The 21,084-nt window shown below is 59.6% G+C and overlaps 1 protein-coding gene across 2 annotated transcripts; it reads right to left on the minus strand.

The window, feature by feature from the left end:
* Window positions 1-1,341: 1,341 nt before the first annotated feature.
* SEPTIN4 (septin 4) lies at window positions 1,342-14,778 on the minus strand. Of its 2 annotated transcripts, XM_030462740.1 has the most exons (12): window positions 14,674-14,778; window positions 8,494-8,793; window positions 8,174-8,267; window positions 7,990-8,076; window positions 7,057-7,180; window positions 6,729-6,863; window positions 6,523-6,640; window positions 6,040-6,141; window positions 5,608-5,704; window positions 5,327-5,489; window positions 3,251-3,350; window positions 1,342-2,982 (listed from the first exon to the last, which is right to left on the minus strand). In XM_030462740.1, the coding sequence occupies exons 1-12, from the start codon at window positions 14,674-14,676 to the stop codon at window positions 2,923-2,925; spliced, it is 1,383 nt and encodes a 460-aa protein (XP_030318600.1). In that variant the 5' UTR covers window positions 14,677-14,778; the 3' UTR covers window positions 1,342-2,922. The 2 variants fall into 2 exon arrangements, with proteins under 2 accessions (XP_030318600.1, XP_030318601.1); XM_030462741.1 differs by lacking the exons at window positions 1,342-2,982; window positions 3,251-3,350 and adding an exon at window positions 4,681-4,781 and having other exon boundaries at window positions 14,674-14,771.
* Window positions 14,779-21,084: the final 6,306 nt, after the last annotated feature.

The raw sequence follows: 21,084 nt of genomic DNA on the forward strand, positions 1-21,084 counted from the left end.
AGTGGAAAACCAGTGAATGATTTTTAACATAATTTTTTAAAAATTGTTTCCCCTGTTTAACTGGGGAGTGCAGCAGAATCCTGTATCAGGAATTTATTAGGAAGTTTCCTCTTGCAGTATATTCTTCTTTCACTAGCAGGTCTTCTTAGGGTAGTGCTGTTGGGTGTGCTGTCTGAAAATCAGTTTAGTGACTGTCTGTAAACATAAAATCATTACTCACTAAAGTTCAGGTAGCTCTCTTCTTGCTGTCAGTGCACTTTTTGGCTTTTTGGGCTTTGGTTTGTCCATCTGGGGGATTTCAGGTCTAGTGCCCAGTTCTGTGTCTGCTGGGGGAGATTTTGGGAGTGGGCATAGCAGGGCCATGCTTGGCCTGTGCTGTGTTGGGTTGAAGGAACCTGACAATCCTTGAGTCTGCAATAACCTTCCAGATTTCCTTTTTCAGAGATTTGGGAGCAGTCACTTCCCAGGATTTGCCTGGGGAAGTTGTTAGCCTTGGAGAGCAGCCAGGCAGAAAGGGACCTGGGAGTCTGGATTGCCAGGAAGCTGAACAGGAGCCAGCAGTGTGCCCAGGTGGCCAAGAAGGCCAATGGCATCCTGGGCTGGCTCAGGAACAGCGTGGCCAGCAGGTCCAGGGAAGGGATTCTGCCCCTGTGCTCAGCCCTGGGGAGGCCACAGCCTGAGTCCTGTGTCCAGTTCTGGGCCCCTCAGCTCAGGAAGGAGATTGAGGTGCTGGAGCAGGTCCAGAGAAGAGCAAGGAGGCTGTGAAGGGATCCAGCAGAATTCCTGTGAGGAAGGGCTGAGGGAGCTGGGGGTGTTGAGGCTGGAGAAGAGGAGGCTCAGGGGAGACCTCATCACTCTCTCCAACTCCCTGAAAGGAGGTTGGAGCCAGGGGGGGGTTGGGCTCTTTTCCCAGGCAACTCTCAGCAAGACAAGAGGGCAGGGTCTCAAGTTGTGCCAGGGGAGGTTTAGGTTGGAGATGAGAAAGAATTTCTTTCTGGAGAGGGTGATCAGGCATTGGAATGGGCTGCCCAGGGAAGTAGTGGATTCTCCGTGTCTGGAGATCTTTCCAAAGAGCCTGGATGTGGCACTGAGTGCCATGGGCTGGGAACCACGGGGGGAGTGGATCAAGGGTTGGACTTGATGAGCTCTGAGGTCCCTTCCAGCCCAACCAGTTCTATGATTCTATGATCTTCGTGTCCTGAGGCATTTCAGCTTTTGCCAGGGGAGCAGGAGCCAGCAGCAAGAGGCCCCCAGGTCAGCCCCCAGGTGTGGGTGCACTGCTGCTGCTAGGGAACGTGGGTGCCCACCACCCACACAGAAGTGCCTTGGGGTTGCAGACAAGCCAGTTAAGCCATATTTATTAGAGAACAGTTGTGGAGGGATAAAAATATTTCCACTAGCTCTATAAATTTATAAACCTAAGCCCTGCTCAGCCTTTAATAAATGCCTCTGTGACCATCATGCAAAGCTTGGTACTTCTGTAAGAAAATAGCAAGATTAAAAAAAAGGAAAGCACTAATACAGCTTGCAGGGCCCTGCCCACGGGGGCTGAGGGACCCTCCATGGCCCAGGGGCAGGTGGATATCTCAGGTACCCAGCACACCCCAGCACTCACAGTCTTGGACGGACACGGCCCCATTGGCCCCAGCTGGATGCAGCCCCTGGCTTGAGTGGCCTTGTTGGGGAGGGGACACATCCCTTTGCCAGCAAGCTCCCAGCAAGCCCACTGCTCCCAGTTCTACCTCTGCCCTGCAGCCTCACCATCCCTCCTCAGCTTTTCCCATGCCCAGGAGGGAGCAGGGAGCTGGGGGCAGGTCTGGGGCCATCTCCCCAGGGATGCTCTGCAGCCACTGGCCAGGACACAGGCTCGCTCCAGGAACATGCAGTTGGGAAGGAACACAGATGGGGATATCTCAGGGAGAAGAGCCACAGGGGCATGACACAGGGGTCCACAGGGCAGCGACAGGGATGGGGACATCCCAGGGGGAAACAGGGACACTACACAGTACTCTGCAGGAAAGCAGTATGGGGACAGGCTGCAGCATTCTGCAGGGCAGCAGCACCCGTGAGGACATCAGTGAGAGACACTGGGACACACAGCAGAGCTTTGCTTGGAAGCCACATGGATGGGAACATCCTTGAGGGTCACACAGTGCTGCTCTGCAGGAAGCAGTAGGAACAGGGACATTCTGGGGACACACAGGGATAAGGGACACCAGGGGCCCAATACAGGACAACGCTATTGCTGTGGGCTGGGAAGCACCAGGGGTGCTTCATTATTGCTCTACAGGGCCAAGAGCAAGGAGGACCCAGCCTGGGGACCCAGCCTCTGATTTGGGGTTCAAGAGACTTTCTCTAGGGCCTGGGGTTCCCCAGGGCTCTCCATGTCCTGGCTCTCTCCACTGCCTGGGGCCATGGGGTGGACACAAGGGGCAACGCTGGCTGGGGACAAGGTCTCAGCTGAGAACAGGACTGGACAGTACAGGGACCATCTCCTTCCTTCCCCTCCTTTCCTCACGCGAGGGCCAAGCTGAGTGTAAAGGCTGTAAGTACACAGCCTGGGGTGACACGGGGACAGGGGACACAATGCTGGGAGCAGGCTGTCTGGGGACCCTCCATAGAGCTGCGGGGGAAAAGCCAAAGCTCAGGGTGGGCAAAGCTGTCTACATGCTGGTGTGGGAGCAGGGCAGCAGTCTGGCTGGCACAGGGACCCCCAGGCTCAGTGCCCTGTGTGTCCCCTCACTGTCCCCGTGGGCTGGGCACTGGCCAGTGGGATAAGGCAATCCTGCAGCAGGTTAAGGTGTCAGGTGTGGTGTGGGTACCAAGTCTTGCAGTGGGGCCAGGATGGAGCGTGATGTAAACATTACTGATCTGAGGGAGGGAGGGAGGGAGAGGAGGAGAAAGGGATGGAGAGGAAGGGGGTTAGTGTGAGTCCTTCATCTGCTTCTGAATCTTCTGGAGCATCTCCTGCATCCGGCGCAGCTGGAAGGGAGCAGAGCAGATGTCATGGGAGGGTGCTGCCCCCCCACCCCAGCCATGCCAAGCCCTTTGCAAACATATTTGGGATAAGCATCCCAAGCAGGACGAGGGAACCCTACAGCTATAGAGGGAACCCTCTGCTGCCCCTCCAGGACCTCCTCACTCTGGCCTGAGCAGCAGTAGGGTGGGTGACCCCTCACACCCACGTCACCGATGGGTCTGGGGACATGCAAGGAGGGATGAGGGAGAGCTCAGGCCTCTCCCCACTCACCTCCTCATCCTTCTCCCGAATGAGCTTCTCTGTCTCCGCATCTGGCACCGGGGGGATGACAGGGATGGGGAAATCTGTCCCACTCTCTCGGGTAAGCTTGCTGTGGGCAGAGACAGGAGGTGAGGATGCTGCCTCAGCCCCACCCTAGCCCTCAGGCAACATCTCCCCCCCAAGAGGGCTGCAGATAAACCCTGCAGATACCCAGCACAGCCCCTCAGCCCCCCCTGGCCAGCATCACCCTAGGCCTTTTTTCATGCAGGGAGGATACAAGCAGCTCCAGGCATTCCCCCAAACTCCAGCAACCCCCTGACCTGCCATACCAGACTGAGAAGGACCCAGGGATCAAGGTGTGCCAGGGCCTCCCCAGGACACAGAAACCTTCCTGCCTTTCTCCCCAACCTGGGAACCTTCCTGCTCAGTGCTTTCAGCTGGGGCCGTGCTTTCCTCACCAATATTTTCTCTGCTGCATTTGACAACTCCTTCCCCTCCCAGAGCCACAACCCCACTTCAGGACGGGCTCCCCAGCTCTTCCACTGCCCAGCCAGCCCCAGAGATGCTCTGCACCCCTTTTCCCATCCACCAGCTACTGCTTGAGCCCACCCCTGTGGTAAGGAGCCCACCCTGGAGCCACCCCATCATGCAGTACCCTGCCAGCACAATCGATGGCTTCTCCCAGCCCTACAGCAACAGGGAGGGACCAGCTGTGTCCCTGTGGGTGCCATGTGCCACTCCAGCTGTCACGGGTCACACATACAGCCACGTGCCACTGCCACGTGCCACTGCCACGTGCCACTGCAGCCCCTCCATACAACAAGGGGTGAGGTGGATGTTGTGTGGTGGGATGCACCCTCCCCTCACCCTGCAGGGTCCCATCGTGCTCGGGGGACTGTGCCAGCATGTCCTGGCAGGGATGGGTTTTGGCCAGGTTTGGAGCTGCTTTGGAAGACACTGCCCGTTGTCATGGCTCCTTGCCATGGAGGGACCCTGGGGAAGTGCACACTGAACCCCTTCCATCTCTGGCAGCAAGACAGGGCTTGAGGGAGGCGATGGGGCAAGCAGCATCACCAGTCTGGGGGGGACTGTCTGCTGCTGCCTCCTGCACCCCAAAACCCCATCCCCAGGGGAGGGCAGTGTGATAGGGTTGCCAAACCTGTGGCCCTGCTCTTGGGCAGCCTGTGTCTGGGATAAGGTGGGTGCTACCAAACAGTTACACATCCCCCCCAACCCCACCTCACCAGGGTGAGCAGGAAGATGCTGCTGGCACCCAGTGTCCTCCTGGCACCCTGAAGGCAATTCGTGAGGGCAATAGGTGAATGGCCACAGTGCTGGCTCCCCAGAGAGCCTCTGCCTGGCCCTTGCATGGGCACAGAAGGACTGAGACAGGGTTGGATAGCAGCAAGTATTTTATATAGGCAGGGGGGTGGGCATGGGGGGGAGGATGGTGGGAGCCAAGTATGGCCCCAGCCAGGCCCTGGCTCAGTCAGCGCAGCAGTCGGAGCAGCAGAGCCTCAGAGTGGAGGAGGGATCCCTCCTGCTCCAGCAGGATGGAGAGACCAGCTTAGAGCCACCTAGAGCCACCAACAGCCCCACCTGACAGTCCCCCGGAGCCACTCCTGCACCAGTCCAGACCCCACCAGGGATTTGATGGGGGTGAAGGGCTCCCCCCAAGCACCTTGGGCAGCTAAATGGGGTACTAGTGGAGTGAATCCAGCTGATACTGGCAGGAAAGTCCTAGCCCCAGCTGTTTGCTTGGCTCTGCTCTGTCCCCAGAGCCTGCAGGGACGCGGGGTCCCCCTCACTCACCTGGGACACATCCAGGCCTGGGAGGACACGGGGTCCTCTCTGCTGCTGAAGCATCCCCCCCCAGCTAGTCCCAGCCCGGTGGCACAGGAAGGACCCCCCCATCACACTGGGGCTCCCTGGCACCTTGCAGAGCCTGCTTTGCCCAGCCCCCCCATGGTGCCCAGCACACCCCTGCACACAGTTACCACCCCCCCGCCCCGAGATCATTGCACCAGCAGACACCCCTACCCCTACCCCCCTCCCCGGCCCAGCAGTCCCCTCCCAGCTCCGTACTTGCGGTTCCTCTCTTTCACCACCATGCGTGTCATGCTCTGGATGCACTGGGTGCGGTAGTTCTCGTAGTGGGTTTCCCGTGTCACGTCCTTGAGGTCCTGCATGTGGGTCCTGACCAGCATCGTCCGCAGCTTCACGAAGTCGCAGTGGGACGGGTTCTCCACTGCGGGGAAGCCTGAGGTCAGGGGGTCGTAGCCAGCCTCCCACGTCCCCCAAAACCACCTGGGGCTGAGCACCACGGAGATGGGGCACAGCAAAGGCCAGGAGGAGCCCAGTGTTACCTTCCACGATGCCCCAGGGGTAGAGGCGCCCGCGGATGCGTCTGCCTTTGGCCTCCACGATGGTGTTGCTGCCGATCACAGCGAAGGGGATGCTCTCCTGAAGAGGATGGGGGGGTTAGCATGGCTTGGGCCTGTCCATCGTGGCCCTTATCCATCATCTTGGCTGTATACAGCTCCCCTTTGCCAAGGTTATCCCTGTGCCTGAGCTACGGAGAGCCCCAGGTGGTATGGCAAGAGCCATGGTTTGGGTTCCTCCACCCCAGCCCCATCCCACCAAGCTGCAGGTGGCATCTGTGGGGCTTTGGTGGCGTGGTACCCCGGCATTCTGGAGTTGCCATAGCCTTGAATAACCCCAAGAGTCATAAGGATGACTTGTCCTCCTGGCTATGGGGCTCTGCCCCCAAAGGATGGAGCTGGAGGAGCCAGACCCACCTTCATTGCCTGGTCCTGCAGCTTGAACTCTTCATCCTCATCTGAGTCACACTCAGGGAACTGGTAGATGCGGATACTGTACTGGTTGATCTCCTCCCGGATCTGGAGACAAACAGCTGCACTGAGGGCAGGACTCTGCTCCTCAATAAGGGGGTGGGAAGCACCATACAGTGTCAGTGTTCCTCAAGGACTTACAAAAGCCTGTCCCTCCCAGACTAAGGTAGTGGACTGGACACCACCTTCCTTTCTCCCTCCCTAGACCTTTCCAGCCCCTAGCTGAGGCTCAGGGAGATGTGTATTTGGTGGCCATGTGGGCAACATGATCCTTTACAGTCCTCTGAACACGGAAGATGCTCCATAGCAAAGTCCAGGCAGGGGATGGAGAGACGCCCCCCCAGCCAAGAATCAACCCAATTCCCCCAAGGCAACCCCAGCCCCAGGGACCTGCTGGGACTGCTCCAGGCTTGGCTGATCTCCCTGTACCTTGTTCTTCATCCTCTCCACCTCAGCAGGGGTCAGGGTGTCAGCCTTGGCCAGCACAGGCACAATGTTCACCCGCTGGTGCAGGGCTCTCATAAACTCCACATCCAGGGGCCGGAGCCTGTGGGGAGAGCCCAGGGAGCACCATCCCACTGAGCCTCTTCCCCAGCATCCCCTATCCCAGCAGCACAGGCAGGAGCTGCTCATACCCGTGGCCGAAGGGTGAGATGAAGTAGATGCAGCAGTGGACACGGTTGTCCTGGATATTTTTCCGGTTGAGGCCGCTTTCATCACGGAAATACTGCTCAAACTGTTGGTCAATGTAGTCAGCCACTGGCTTCCAGCTGTGGGGACAGGGAGGTGACATAAGTGTTCCCTGCAGGACCCCCAGTCTTTCCCTGGATACCCTCCTCAGCACCTCCCAGGGCTCAGCATCCCACTACGAGGAGCCACTGGCATCCCCACCCTTGGAGCCCCACCCGTGGTGGCATTGCCAGGCCCTGGGAGGCCTCACTGCCACCCTTCCATGTGACACACCACTCGGTGTTGTTGACAGCATCACCAAAGCCTGGGGTGTCCACGATGGTCAGGCGCAGCTTGACACCCTTCTCCTCGATGTCCACCACATGCTTGGTGATCTCCACGGTCTGTGTGATGCGTTCTGCAGAGACACAGAGACAGCCCCGGGCAAGGGACAGTGGGACTGACGTGTGGCTGGAGCCCCTAGCTGTCACCCTCCACCTTAGGGGACTGGGGTGACTTTGCAGAAAGCACCAGCACCAAGACAGGATGCTCCATCCCACAGCCTCCCACATCCCACCATGGATGTGTTCCCTTCCCTTGGTGGCTCGCTGACACCCTGTGACAGCCCAGCTCCTGCTGGGGCCAGGCAGGAGCATCTGTGGCTCCCTGTACCCCCCCTCTGACCTCACAGCTCTGGGATTGCACATTCCCCTCCACCCCCAGGATCCTTCCCTGTGTCCCTGAGGATGCTGTCACTGCACCACGTGCTTTGGCTTTTGCTCTGTGCTACAGAAACAAACCAAGGAACTGCCACAAAACAAATCAATCAACTGCCTCTAACTCCTGGAGATTTGGGCAGGTTTGGGCAACTTTAATTCCAAAACTCTCTGCAGCTGACCCAGAGCTGTGCCTTGGACCCCCACTGTCAACATCCTCCCGGATTTGCTGCGGCTTCAGCCAGTCCCCAGCAAGCTGGGGCAGGAACAAAGCCCCTGTGGGATGTCCCCTTGCCAGGCAGGGGGTTCCCTGCTGCCTTGAAGCAGTCCCCAGCACAGGCAGGCAGCTGGCATGGCAACGTGGAGCTTTGGATACCCACAGGAGCCTGGCTGGGCAGGGAGAGGGGGCTGCAAGTCTCTGGGAGGGGGGCACAGGGCTCTGCCACCCCTCACTTCCCCGGGGACACCCAGGGACTCAGCGTGGGTGACATCTGGGACTGTCCTCCCTCACCTTCAGCATTCAGCAGCTTGCGGTCTCGGTACATGTCTGTCAGGAAGAGGCTGTTGACCAGGGTGGATTTGCCCAGCCCAGATTCCCCTAGGACAGGGAGGACAAGGGTGAGGGGAGGCACTGAGTACCCCACCCCGCTCCGTGGCTTTGGGGATCCCGGGCAGGGTCAGCAGCCCCCCAGTACCTGCCACCATGAGGGTGAAGTCAAAGCCTTTCTTCACTGACTTCCGATGGACCTGGTTGGGCAGCGTTGCAAAGCCAACATACTCCTTGTCATCCTACAGGAAGAAGGGAGGTGGTACAGGGGACATCACAATCCCACACCCACCCCCCATCCTGCCAGGCTACTTCCTTCCCTCTTCCCCCCCCCCCTCCAGTGCAGGAGTGATGTGGAACATGGCCCAGGCTGCCCAAGATCCTTCTGTCGGGAGGGTTGGGACAACCCCCACCCCAACTCCTGCAGCCCCGTGCCCCACATCCCCTCCCAACAAACCCCAATGGCACCTCGGAGGAGTCATAGGGGTCCAGCTGCCCCCAGGGGCTCCGTGGGCGGTTGGGGCTGGGGGGTGGGGGGGCAGCGATGTGCTGCTGGAAATCCGAGGGCCGAGACTGGGAGAAGATCCTGGTGTCCCTCTCGTTTGCGGGTTCATCGAGGGGGACCCTGCCCAAGCCACAGGAGGGGTGGCTGGGATCCCTCCTGCTCTCCGGAGGTTCCGCCTTCCTGGAGCTGTCAGCCGATGGGCAGTCCCGCAGGAATTGTGTCAGCTCAGCCTCCTCTGAGTCCTCCTTCAGGAAACGCTTTATCTGGGGATCAAAGGAAGAGGTGACACCAATGGCAGCGATTCCAGCCTCAGGTGACATCACCCGACTTGGCCTCCTGAGTCCCCAGGACACAGCAACCAGACACATGCAGCCCAAGGATGGCAGAGATGGGAGGAGAACGGGGACGTGGCCATCCCAGGGTAAGACCCCCTGCCCTGGGGACAGCAATGGGGACAGGCAAGGACATGGCAATGGGGTTAGCCATGGCCCCATGCACCCAGGATGCTTACAGCTTGTGGCACAGGGATGACAGCTGGCTCCTGGCACACTGGGGGACAGGAACCTTCCCCCTGGGCACCCCTCTGCTCCTCGGGGTCTTCTGGGGTAGCCAGGACCCCTACACACCCCATGGCCTTCCAGGAGGATGCGGAGGAGACACCAAAGGGGGAGGAAAGACAGCAAGAAGAGATGAACTGCAGTGGCAGGGGAGCTGGCAGGGGAGACAGAGCTGGGGAGTGGCAGGCACTGGCCTGTGACCTCCTGCTTGCCCACTCACAGGGTCTCAGCACGGGTGACAAGAATTTACCATCCCTGCAGTCCCAGTGGACAGCCCAGGCAGGGGACCTGACACCACACCATCAACAATCTATGTGCAAAGGGTCTGGGGGGACAGGGACACCCATCATCCAAAGGGGCTACAGACCCCCCCCCCCCCAGCTATGCTCAGGCTGTGTCCATTCCTGCACCGGGTCCCTGACACCCCCTTGCCCTGGCTCTGCCCATCCCGGGGCTGCTGCAGGCAGCACCTTTGGATGGCACCCAGGAAGGGGCTGGGGGTTGTGTGGAGAAGCTCCCATGCTGCTGACCCCATGGGGACGCCAGGACTGGGACAGCTCCACATCCTGTTTACAAGCACCAGCAGGAGATGTATTCCCAAGGACATATCCAGCAGTGGCTTGGTGGGACCCAGCCTGGCGTCCCCAATACGCTGACAGAACAACTGCCAGTCCCACGGACATTGAGACCCCCAAATGGGGGCACACAGGGCCTTAGGAGAACCCCCAACCCTGCAGGCTCGCACCTGGGGGTCAGTCACCCCACAGGGCTTCAAGACAAGAGATGTCCCTGGGAAAGTGTGTGTCCCCAGCCCGTGTCCCTGCTCTCTCTGTGCAGGGCACTCACGCCGGCGGCAAGGAGAGATGTGCTGAGTTAGTGGGCTGGAAACAAGGTCACTCCTCTGTGGGGCTGTCATCTCGCATGTCTGCTCCCTGGCACCCCCATGGCCAGGCTGAGGGGCAGCAGGTGCCCCCATGGCAGGGGTTGCAGGTGTCCCCCCCTTTCCCCCTCCCCTAGTGCATCCGTAGTGCTCAGCAGGTCAATGAGACCACAGCATCCTTCTCCTCACCAACCCTGACCTGAGGGAAGCTCAGCACCAGCCCCCACCACAGCCCAGCCAGGGGTCACACTAGGCTGGGACATGATGCTGCCACCACCAAGCACGCCCAGCCCCCACCCCACAGTGCTCCAGGCTCCCGAGGCTCCCCCTCATCCCCTCGCCCCCCACCCCAGAGAAGCAGACAGCCCTGGAGATGCTATGGGATGGGGAGGGTTGCACTGCATCTTTGGTGGGTGCAGTGAGTGCATCCCCCAGCAAGGCTGTCCCAGGGACACAGCATCAGCTGTGGCACATCCCCCAAGTCCCCAACCCCCAGCTGTCCCCTCCCTGGCCCTGCCAAGGGAGACGCTGCCCCTGTACCTCCATTCCAGGTGGTAGCTCAGGGCAGGTGGCCATGGCAGAGCTGGTGTCACCGTGGCTGGGAGTGGATGCTGAGTGACACCGGGTGTGCTGAGGGGTGAGGAGCTAGAGAGCAGCATTAGCATAACCCCACCCTGGGCAGCCAGCCCACAGCACCCAGCAGCCAGGCACAGCCCCCACAGGTGCTGGGAGACAGGACCAGAGGTGGGGGGGATGGGCTGAGGAGAGAGAGCTCTGAGGTTGTTGAGATCCCAGTGACCAGCAAAGCATTCTTGCCCCAGGAGGTGTCAAGGAAGGTCCTGAGGGGCTGCGTGATGACTTCCCTTAACCACCAGCTCCTCTGAGTTGAGCACATAGCTTGGCTACAGCCCGGGAGGATATTCAGCCTTTTGAAACACCTTCATCCCAGGGCAAAAACTTCCATCCCATGACAAAACAAACAAACAAACAACAAAAAAAACCACCTCCACCCTGGTGCACACCCAGTTCTCACTCACTTCTCCCTTTGGAGTACCTGTAGGTGCCCCAGCAGGTCCCTGCTGCCTCTTTGAGGGGAGAACACAAACTTTCCAAGAAAGACTGTCAGAAAGCTCAACCCTTTTGCACCTGGAAGTTAAAATTTCCCCACACAGCTCCAAGTCATGGCTCTGACTGGCTAAGACCCAACCCAGGGCTAGGAGAAGCAGAGATGATGCCCAGCAGGAGGATCCCTGGCAGAAGCTCCAATGACTTTGACTTCCCCAGCTCATTGTTGGGGAGGCAAAGGGTTAATGGCACCATGGCTGGCATTGAGGTACCCAAGCTGTCACAGCTGCAGATCACCAGGAACAGCAATTCACCTTGATGCATGTCGAGATGCATCAGAGAAGCTTGGGTGCAGAGCCAGGGCTGCACAGCTGAGGAAGGGCTCTTCTCACCAGGAAAGCACTAAAGAGCCCTGAAGCATCAGCTGATGCAGGGACAGGTGCAGTGAACTGTGATCCTGCAGGTACAGACAGGTCTGGATGCCTCTGTGCCAGTCCCAAACATCCCTGGATCCCAATCACACTCTTCACCCCAGTGCCACATTTCCCCACACCCAGCTTCGAGGCCACCCAGTGCCAGTGGCAAAGACCTCCCTGTCCCCAGCCAGCCTCAGCTGTCCCTGCTTTAGCCCTGTCTTAGGGGAACAGTGCCACCACCCCTGGCTCACACTGCACCTCCTCAGGAGCTTCACAGCCCCTTCCCCACCTGTGGGTGGCTGCAGAACCCCCCCCCCACCCTGGGCCAGCCCCTCACCCTTCAGATCCCTCCTGCCTGATGCCAGCACAGTTCTCCCGTAACATGCATCACTTCCCAACCATCCCACCCCACACTCCAGCAGGAGCAGGGATTTACTCCAGGGAGAGCCTGGGGCAGTGCCAGTGCCCCTGTAAGCAGATTACACGCCTGAGCCAGCACTCAGCACTGGGACTGTCACTGGCCTGGCAGCTCCAGTGAGGTGGGACATGCTAGGACACATCCCCCCCTGTCACACAGTATCACACCTTCCTCACACGGTGACAACCACAGGACCATGGCAGAGCAGGGCACGAGGGCAGCAGGCAAAGCCTGAGCTGGGGAAAACTCTGCCTACTGGCATCTTTCTGCAGGGTGCCACGTTCCCATGGGATGTTTTGCAAGCCCATTTCTATAGGGAAAGGAAGGGAAGCTGACATGACAGGAAGCTGAAGAGGAGCCAGCAGTGTGCCCAGGTGGCCAAGAAGGCCAATGGCATCCTGGGCTGGCTCAGGAACAGCGTGGCCAGCAAGTCCAGGGAAGGGATTCTGTCCCTGTGCTCAGCCCCGGTGAGGCCACAGCTTGAGTCCTGTGTCCAGTTCTGGGCCCCTCAGCTCAGGAAGGAGGTTGAGGTGCTGGAGCAGGTCCAGAGAAGAGCAAGGAGGCTGTGAAGGGATCCAGCACAGATCCTATGAGGAGAGGCTGAGGGAGCTGGGGATGTTGAGGCTGGAGAAGAGGAGGCTCAGGGGAGACCTCATCACTCTCTACAACACCCTGAAAGGAGGTTGGAGCCAGGGGGGGGTTGGTCTCTTTTCCCAGACAACTCTCAGCAACACAAGAGGGCAGGGTCTCAAGTTGTGCCAGGGGAGGTTTAGGTTGGAGATGAGAAAGAATTTCTTTCTGGAGAGGGTGATCAGGCATTGGAATGGGCTGCCCAGGGAAGGAGTGGATTCTCCGTGTCTGGAGATCTTTCCAAAGAGCCTGGATGTGGCACTGAGTGCCATGGGCTGGGAACCACGGGGGGAGTGGATCAAGGGTTGGACTTGATGATCTCAGAGGTCCCTTCCAACCCAGCCAATTCTATGATTCTATGATTCTAGGAGTGTACCAGTGAGGTGCTGTCCCCACAGCCAGACTGGCTGAGGCATCCCCAGCCCACCCAAAGGTGACATCCAGGTGTGCCACCCATGGCCCAGCACACACCACTACACTACAGCATGACAGCTGAGCACCTCGAGCACAACCAACCTGTCCCAAAGGCACAAACTTCACACAGGACATTGGCACTGTGGTCCCCACCAAAGCTCAGCTCTGCCAGGACCAGGAAGGCTCTTCCCTGGGGCAGCTGGAGCCTGGGCTGCACCTGCTCCAACCTGTCTCCAGATTCAGAGGATGCTCTGTAAACAGAGTTTCTTACCCCTATCTTCCCCTTCCCACCCCATTGGCAGCATCCAGTTGGGAAACTGAGCCCACCATCAGCTTTAACAGGAGCAGGATGCTGAGCACCCCACGGGTGCAGGGGCAGGTGGCAGCATGGGTGGGCTCTGGGCAGGGTGTCAGCATCAGGTGGGCAGGTACACAAGAGCCTTTCTGAAACATCTCTGGGTTCCCCAGCTCCAGCTGCAAGGAATCCTGCAGTTTGAAGGAGCTGAGTGTTCCCACAGAGACCCCAGGATGGAACCACATGTGGGGGTTCTCAAGTGGGGCTTGTCTAGGCTGGAAATAAGGTGGTGACAGCACATGGCAACAGGCAAGATCCAGCCCACTACGAACTGGTAGCAGATGTCAAAGGAGAGCATCACCCATCCCACTTCTCCAGGTCAGCTGGGGAGCACTCTGGGGACAGAGGGATGTGGGACCAATGTCAGCAGAACTGGCTCCACCTCCGTGTGTTCTTCTGGATGTGTCCACACCCCTTCCAGCTCAACCAAAGTCCACGGCCAAGGGAACCCAGCTCCTCTCTGTACCCAGCTGAGACTGTCACCCTTCCCCTGGGATGTTCCCAAGCCTGGATCTGTCCATCTCCAAAGCCATGGTTTGGAGCCTTGCAGGAAGATACTGGCCAGAGCCAGTTGTGACACCCTCCACCACTCCCCCTCCTATCTGATTTCCTTGTGTCCTGCTCCGGAGGAATACGATGGTCCCGTTCCCACGGCAGCTGCCAGGGGAGGATGGCCACGACGGTCCCCACCAAGGGCAGCTGTCCCTGGTGCCACGTGAGCCGTGGCTACGACTCTCCATCTCCACCCCCACGCCGGGTACACGGTGTGTCTCTCGGTCCCCACGGGGCCGTGGCCCCCGTGAGCGGCTCCTGGGGACCTGCCACTAGGAAATAGGGACAGGACAGGAGAGGCTGAGCCGGGAGGGCCGCTGACAGCTCCGAACCCTGTTGGTAACTGCGGCGGTGGCTCCGGAGCAGCGATGGGTTCCGCCAGGGCGCCACGGCACCCGAGGGAGGCCCGGCCAGGCTGGCAGCCACCCGCACCCTGCTCGGGGGGACCAGCCAAAGTGACCGATGTTCGGCTGGGAGCCTCACCGAGAACAAGGCCCGCAGGGACACCGCAGGGGTGCCTCGGGGACATGCAGGTGCCGCTCGGAGGCAGCGTTGCCGTTCCGGATGCGCCCGCCCCGATGCCGCGGTGAGGGGAGGCAGACGGGCGGTCCCCCCGTCCCCATCTCCCCCAGGGCCAGAACCAGGCAGGTGCTACCTGGCTGTACCCGTACCTCCCTCACTACCACCGTATCCCCCCCGACCCCTGCCCCGCTGCGGCACCGCTGACCCGGCCCGCTCCGCCTCCGCCGCACCGTCACCTTCACAGAGGGCACCGGGATGCGGGAGCGGGCCCGCACCCTGCGGGGCGATGCAGCCCGGCCCGGCCCGGCCCGGCCTCCCCCGCCTCCGGCCTTACCATGGCTGCGGCGCCCAGCGCCGTCTGGGAGCGGCGGCTGCCGATCAGCACGGCCGGGCCCGCCGCCGGGAATTAGCAGAAATAGCAGCGGCGGGGGCGGGGGGGGCCCAGGGCGGGGCGGCAGGCGGGGCGGGGACTGCCCATCGGAACCGCCGGCACCGGGACCGGGCACTGAACACCGAGCATCACACGAGCCGGTCCCTGGGAGCAGGCGCTGTACACCGGGCAGCGGCACAAGGCAGCAGGAGCAGGGTTGGTGTCCCAGGACCTGGGGACAGGGTGCTGGGGACAGAACCGGGGACGGGGCATTGGTCCTGGCGACCAGGGAGAGGGCAGCAGCTCGGTGCCCGGACAGCAGGGGCAGGGTCCCCGCGCAGTGTGTAAAACCCCCAGCATCAGACTCTGTACGGGTGAGAGGGAACAGCCCCAGCCGCAGGCACCAGCACCGGTGCTGTCTGGTACCAGTCCCTGGGTACTGGGAGCACCGGGTATCTGTTAGTGGGTGTTTGGTAATGGGAACCATGCTCCGGGTACTGAGCACCAGGTAAATATCCTGACAAAACACATCCAGCACCAGGCACTAGGCACTGGGGACTGCATTGGGCATGGAGCACTTAATCCTACTCTTTCCCAGTGCTCCCCCTGCAAAATCCCAGCCTGCTTTCCCCTTCCTGGGGACTTTCCCAGGGCTGACACTGGGCAGTCCTGTTCACAACCCTACCTCGGTTCAGATGGTACTGGTAGGTGGGCTGGGACCAGTGACCCTGTGGTTCACAGCCATGCTCCCATTCCCAGCCGATCCAGGGATTGACCCTTCCCAGGATGCCAATAGCCCCAGGCTGTGCTCCCAGTGGCACGTGAGTCTGTCCCCCATCCCCACCGAGGGCAGGGGAGGACACTGGCACGGCCAGGGTGACCTGGAGTGCTTGTGTCCCAGTGGTGAAAGGGGTTGGGGAGCCTTGGCTGGTGGTGGCTGCTCCCCACAGTGAGCAGCTGGCAGAGGCTCAGTGTCCCAGTCCAGCAACCACCCCTGCTGTGCTCATCTCCCACAAACGCATCCCGTGCTGGGGGTGGCAAGGTTACACGTGTCCCCAGAGCATGCCTCTTCCCTTCCTCAGTTTCCCTACCCATAAAATGAATCTGGTGGTAATTTCTCAGCAGGAAAAGCCAGACCAAATCCCACCCAGAGACTCCCACTGAGACTCGGGACTACAGGGACCAATGTCTGCAACATTGACACTGTCCAGGATCCTGTTTCCCCCACTCCTGTGTTACAGGGACAGGCTGCTTCCAGGTGGCTCTGTGTTCCCTTTATTCCTTTAAATAAGGAATATTTAAATATTTAGGCTCAACACAGTGTGGTGGAGCCCCAGCAGCCACCTGGACCCCATACATCTGGGGAGGCTGGGCAGCTCTTTCTTGCTCAGTTTCAGCCAGGGGGCTGCAGGCAGCACCCACCACAAGCAGGGGCAGGGGCAGGTAGGCCAGGGCCATCTCTAATCCCCTCATGGAGTGCTTTCCTCTAAGATTACTATGGATTATCGGCTTGAGGGCTCCAGAAGCTCAGCCTTGTCTCTCCCTGTCCTTCAAGAAGCAGTGTTGAGAGCTGCAAGAGCGTGGGAGGGCAAGGCAGGCACTGCTGTGATGAGCTGGGGGTTCTCAGCTGTGCTGGTGGGCATAGCCTGGAGCAGATGCTGGCTTGCCAGGGCCTGACTCTGGGAGCCTGGTGACCATTGAGATTTGCAAGCTGCAGCTGGGATTTAAATAGGGCATTAAAAGCTGAAGGGATCAGCCACAAGCAGGAGGGGGGATGCAAGGGATGGCATTTTTCTTGCCCAGGGGATGATGCAAGGGGACCTGTGGTGATGCTGAGGGAGACTGGTGCCGCTGAGAGGTCCCCGAGGAACCCCAGTCCCCCTCACCCCAGCTGGCAGCAGCATTACCAGGTCCTGGTACAGCACAGCAGGGCCAAGAAGCCACCACAAGCTGCTACCGGGGACCAGAGCTCTGTAATTACCAGGGAAGGTCATTTGAGTTATTTTGGGAAGTGGCTCTGCTGCTGCCAAAGCTTTTATTCCTCCAAACCAAAACAAGATGGAAAGGGCCCAGCCCAGGATGCTGCATCCGGAGGCTGTGGGGAGGTTAACCCTTTGCCTGCTTGCTGCCTGCACTCCAGGGGGCTGCGTGCTCCCCCCACTGCACTGCCCCAACATCACACTGGGTCCTGGTGGCTTTGATTGCATCAGGAGGGATCAGTGGGAGGGGGGAGATTTGGGCCACACAGTGTCTGCTGGGCACGGAGGGGGGGCTAGGGGTCAGCTGCTGGCAGGTTCAGAGGCCACATGCTCGGATGCTTTTCTGCAACCACCATGAGAATCTCTATTTTCAGTTCTTTCTGTCACAACCCCCGGTTTCGGGGCCTTCCCAGCACAGAAGCTGTGCTGAGGAATGTCATCCAGAACACAGCACTTCCAAATAAAATGTCCCAGGGGACAAAGCCCTGAAGGATTCATACCGAAAGCCCTCCTGACAGGCAACAGACAAGCAGGGAGGCTGCACCTTCCCCTCTCTGAAGCAGCTGAACAACCTCCAAGCTGGGTTTACTCATTTTCCCACAATGAAGAGGATGAGCACCATGGTGAACCCCATGATAAACTCTCCCCACTCCCCCCCACTCCCTAAGAGCTGATCCATCCATCCTAAGCATAAAGCAAGACAAGAGGGCAGGGTCTCAAGTTGTGCCAGGGGAGGTTTAGGTTGGAGATGAGAAAGAATTTCTTTCTGGAGAGGGTGATCAGGCATTGGAATGGGCTGCCCAGGGAAGTAGTGGATTCTCCGTGTCTGGAGATCTTTCCAAAGAGCCTGGATGTGGCACTGAGTGCCATGGGCTGGGAACCACGGGGGGAGTGGATCAAGGGTTGGACTTGATGAGCTCTGAGGTCCCTTCCAACCCAGCCCATTCTATGATTCTATGATAGGGTGCAGATGGGCTGAGGGTCTATGCTCAGGTTGGAACCCCAAAATCCCAGGATACAATTCCTGCCTTTTGCCTTCTTTCTCTTGACCTGAGCCTGTAAGGGCTGCCTGCACCTGAGGCCCTGCTCCTGTCTGGGTCTCTCCCTCATAAAGGGCCCCCAGGTGCATGTCCTGTTACCCCCCCCACGCTATTCTAAACCTACATGCCAGGGTCCCCCATCCTTGCCCCAAGCTCCCCAGGCTCTCTCTCTCTAGGAAGCTCCAGCCTCTGGCCAGGATAGAAGGAGCTGGGGGCTGCTGGGGGCCACACTCCCCTGTCTGGCCAGTGCCAAGCACCCTGGAGAGGAACAGACTGAGCCCCATAGGGTGGTGGCACAGCAATAGGGACAGAGAGTCACAGCCATACAAGCCCAGAGTTTCCCAGCCCAAGTCCTGGACATATCTGCCTCCTGCCTGTACCCCCTCAAGCTGAGCTCTCCCACAACTCATCACACATCACCAGCCTCAGCAAAGCTCCTGCAAAGGATTCTCCAGCCAGCACTGCCCAGCTCTGGTGCCAGGCCTGTGGTCCTGGTGGCACTGAGGAATTAGGAGCACTCCTGAGGAATTAGGAGCATCCCAGTGACACCCCAGGGTCCCACCCTACACCCTATGCTTATCCTCTGAGGCAGCAGCTGGGAAGGAGTCTGCACTGGAGCTGCTGGAGGTGGCAGGGGGATCAAGGAGAAAGGAATTTCCCTGTCAGGACTGAATGAGGTTTTCCAGGGCTCCCCCTGAGCCCTGTCTCTGCTCCTACAGCTCCCTGTGTCCCCTCTGGGACCACCAGCCCCACGTGCCCCCATTGGCAGGGATGGGTGGGCAATCAGGGAAGGTAGAGATGCTGCAGAGGTGGATGGGAGAGCTGTGTTTAAAAAATCTCATGTTTCTGTAGACCCTACAAAGACAACTGGCAAGAGAAGCAGCAATGTTTGTCCCACGGGATTTTCCTGCCCAGCATTGTCACCTTTCAGGAACCAGATTGTGCTGGCATGCTCCTCATCAGCCCCATCTGGAGCAATGTCCCCTTCTTTGCATCCCCACACCCAGCACCTCAGTCCTGAGGGGAAACTCAGGCTCGGGGCCACACAGGCTGCTGGTGGGACAGTGGCACAGGGTGCTGCACACCCCTGAGGGTTGCTAGGGGGGGTGATGGCCACGGCATGGGGCCACTGGGGCTGTGCTGAGGCCACCTCCCTGCCTGGTGAGGGGGCTCCCAGCCAGTAGCTGGGAGAACTCTTTGGGAAAAGTTCCTGGTCACAGGGAGACTGAGCTGTTACTGCTTGGGCACTGTGCTGGCTGGGGACCAGCTCCTGCCTAGCACTGACCCTGCCCGGCACCAAGGGGCCTTGTGAGGTCTTCATGGTGTAGCTTGATGGCACCAGCTGGACCAGACACACCTCACCCTGCAGCTGCATCCAGCTGGGATCCTGTGGTGATGGGGGACACACACACCTGCTGCTGGGCTGGGAGTCCCCCAGGGTCCTGCTCTCTCATGGCAGCAATGAGCTGAGGACAACTGTCTGTCCCAGGGGTGGTGGCCACAATGACTGGGGGGCATGATGGTGATGGGGGCATCATCTTTATGTTCCTGGGGAGTAATGGTGTCCTGCTCCCAGAGCAAAGAACCACTGGGGGGCAATGTCACCAAGGGCATAATGATGGCAGTACGGTGCTGGCAAGGTGTTTGCCCATTCTTTCACCAGGGTGATGTGGGACAAGCAGTCAGATGAAGGAGCCACTCCCGAGGGGCACTGAGCTGCTGTCACCTCCCCAACCCTGCCAGCCCCCCCTGCACTGAAGCCAAGAGTCCCTGGAGCACTAAACCACAAGGTTTTCCAAACTGGGGGATTCCAGCCCAGATCCTGGGACCCCAGCCCAGATCCTGGGACCCCATCAGGGCTGTGGCCTTCCCATCTCAGCAAGCTGCAGCATCTCTGGGACATTGTTGGGGGACATTGCCTGCTCCCCTCCCTGTCAACCCACTAGTCCCTTGGGGCCCAGCCTTTCTCTACCCAAAGCTCCAACCCCTCTGATAATAGAGATCCCCCCACCTTGGGGACCTTAGTTTGGTTTAAGAAGCTGAGGACAACACAGCATGAGCCACCTCACTGTCCCCTGCGGCCTGTTTAACACTGAAGGCAAAGCTGCTCCATGGTGCCCATGGCCACGCAGCTCCATGACCTGCCTGTCACCATGCTGGGCAATGCCACCGTGTGGGGCACAGTGGGGCCATCCAGGCAGGGAGGGAACATGGGCTTGCTGGTCCTGGGGACACGGACGGGTGGTGCAGGTAGGGCTGGTACCAGTGCCAAGGCTGGGGGGGCACTCACAATGGGGAGGGAACAAGAAAGAGGGCAGTAGTCCTGCCACCCCAGAGATGACCAAGTCTGGGAGATGACACCAAATACGGTACCACCACACACTGCCTTGAGGGGAGAGTCCAGCCCCCTCCTGCCTCAGTTTCCCCATGAGCTCCCAGCCCCCCCGGGGGAGGCGAGCAATTCCCAAGCAGGCTGGGCAGCGAGCAGGGAAGGATTTATTGACTCACGGCTCAGGGTACATCACAGTTTTGAGCTCCCTTCCCGCCTCCCAAGAGGATGTCACCTTGGACTTCCTGGGCAAAAGTGCGTGGAGAGGCTTCACAGTTTCATCCCTTTGGGAAAGCAGAACCGAGGCAGTGACAAATGGCAAACGCTACGTTGTATGAAAAAATAATACAAACTCTTCTTTAAATATCTTACAGAAAAATGAACCTGAATAAAGAGCATGAAAAGCACCATGTGGCGCAAGCCCCCTGCAAACACCCCGGCTCAAGGGGACTGAGATGAGCTGCATCCCTCCGGATCACCTGCCACCATCTCCAGGGATGCCAAATCACAGATTAGCACAGGCAGCGGGGATGTGGGGGCAGCAGGGACTGCTCTGTGCCTGTCCCCATGCCACAGGGGTGTGCCCCCCACCAGTGTGCCCTCACTTGGCCAGGGATACCAGCAGCCCCCCGGCCCAGGGTGCCAGCAGGAGCAGTGTGAGGGGCTGGCCAAGGATGAGGGCATTGCTACAGGGCTGTCCCAGGATCTGGGCTCTCCTGGGGGCCAGGGACTGTGTAGCCCCCTCTTGAGGAACTGGGGGGTCCCTCCTGTGTTGCAGTGCAAGTTCATGGGAAGCCAAGGCACTGCCGTGAGGCTGCAGCTGTGTACCAGGGAGCTGCCAGGGCTTGGGGGTTGCAGTGGCCACGCAGCTCCCAGGTGTGCAGAGGGGAAGTGAGCTGGGGGGGAAGGAAAGGGGACACGGGGACGGTCCCTGCAGTGTGGCCAGACAGGCTTGTCCAGGGGTAACAGCTACGGCGTGTTGGGGATGCACAGGGGCCATGCAGCCCTGGGGAGAGCCAGCTCCTGG

The sequence above is a fragment of the Calypte anna genome, chromosome 19 (assembly GCF_003957555.1).
Source record: "Calypte anna isolate BGI_N300 chromosome 19, bCalAnn1_v1.p, whole genome shotgun sequence".
Lineage (NCBI taxonomy): Eukaryota > Metazoa > Chordata > Aves > Apodiformes > Trochilidae > Calypte > Calypte anna.

Bases quoted from the DNA above. Each gene is read 5' to 3' on its own strand.
- SEPTIN4 (XM_030462740.1), bottom strand. The intron at 6,864-7,056 runs GTGTGTCACATG...CTGTCCCCACAG, and splicing joins GCTGTCAACAACACCGAGTG to CTGGAAGCCAGTGGCTGACT. The intron at 5,705-6,039 runs GTGGGTCTGGCT...CATCCTCTTCAG, and splicing joins TGCAGGACCAGGCAATGAAG to GAGAGCATCCCCTTCGCTGT.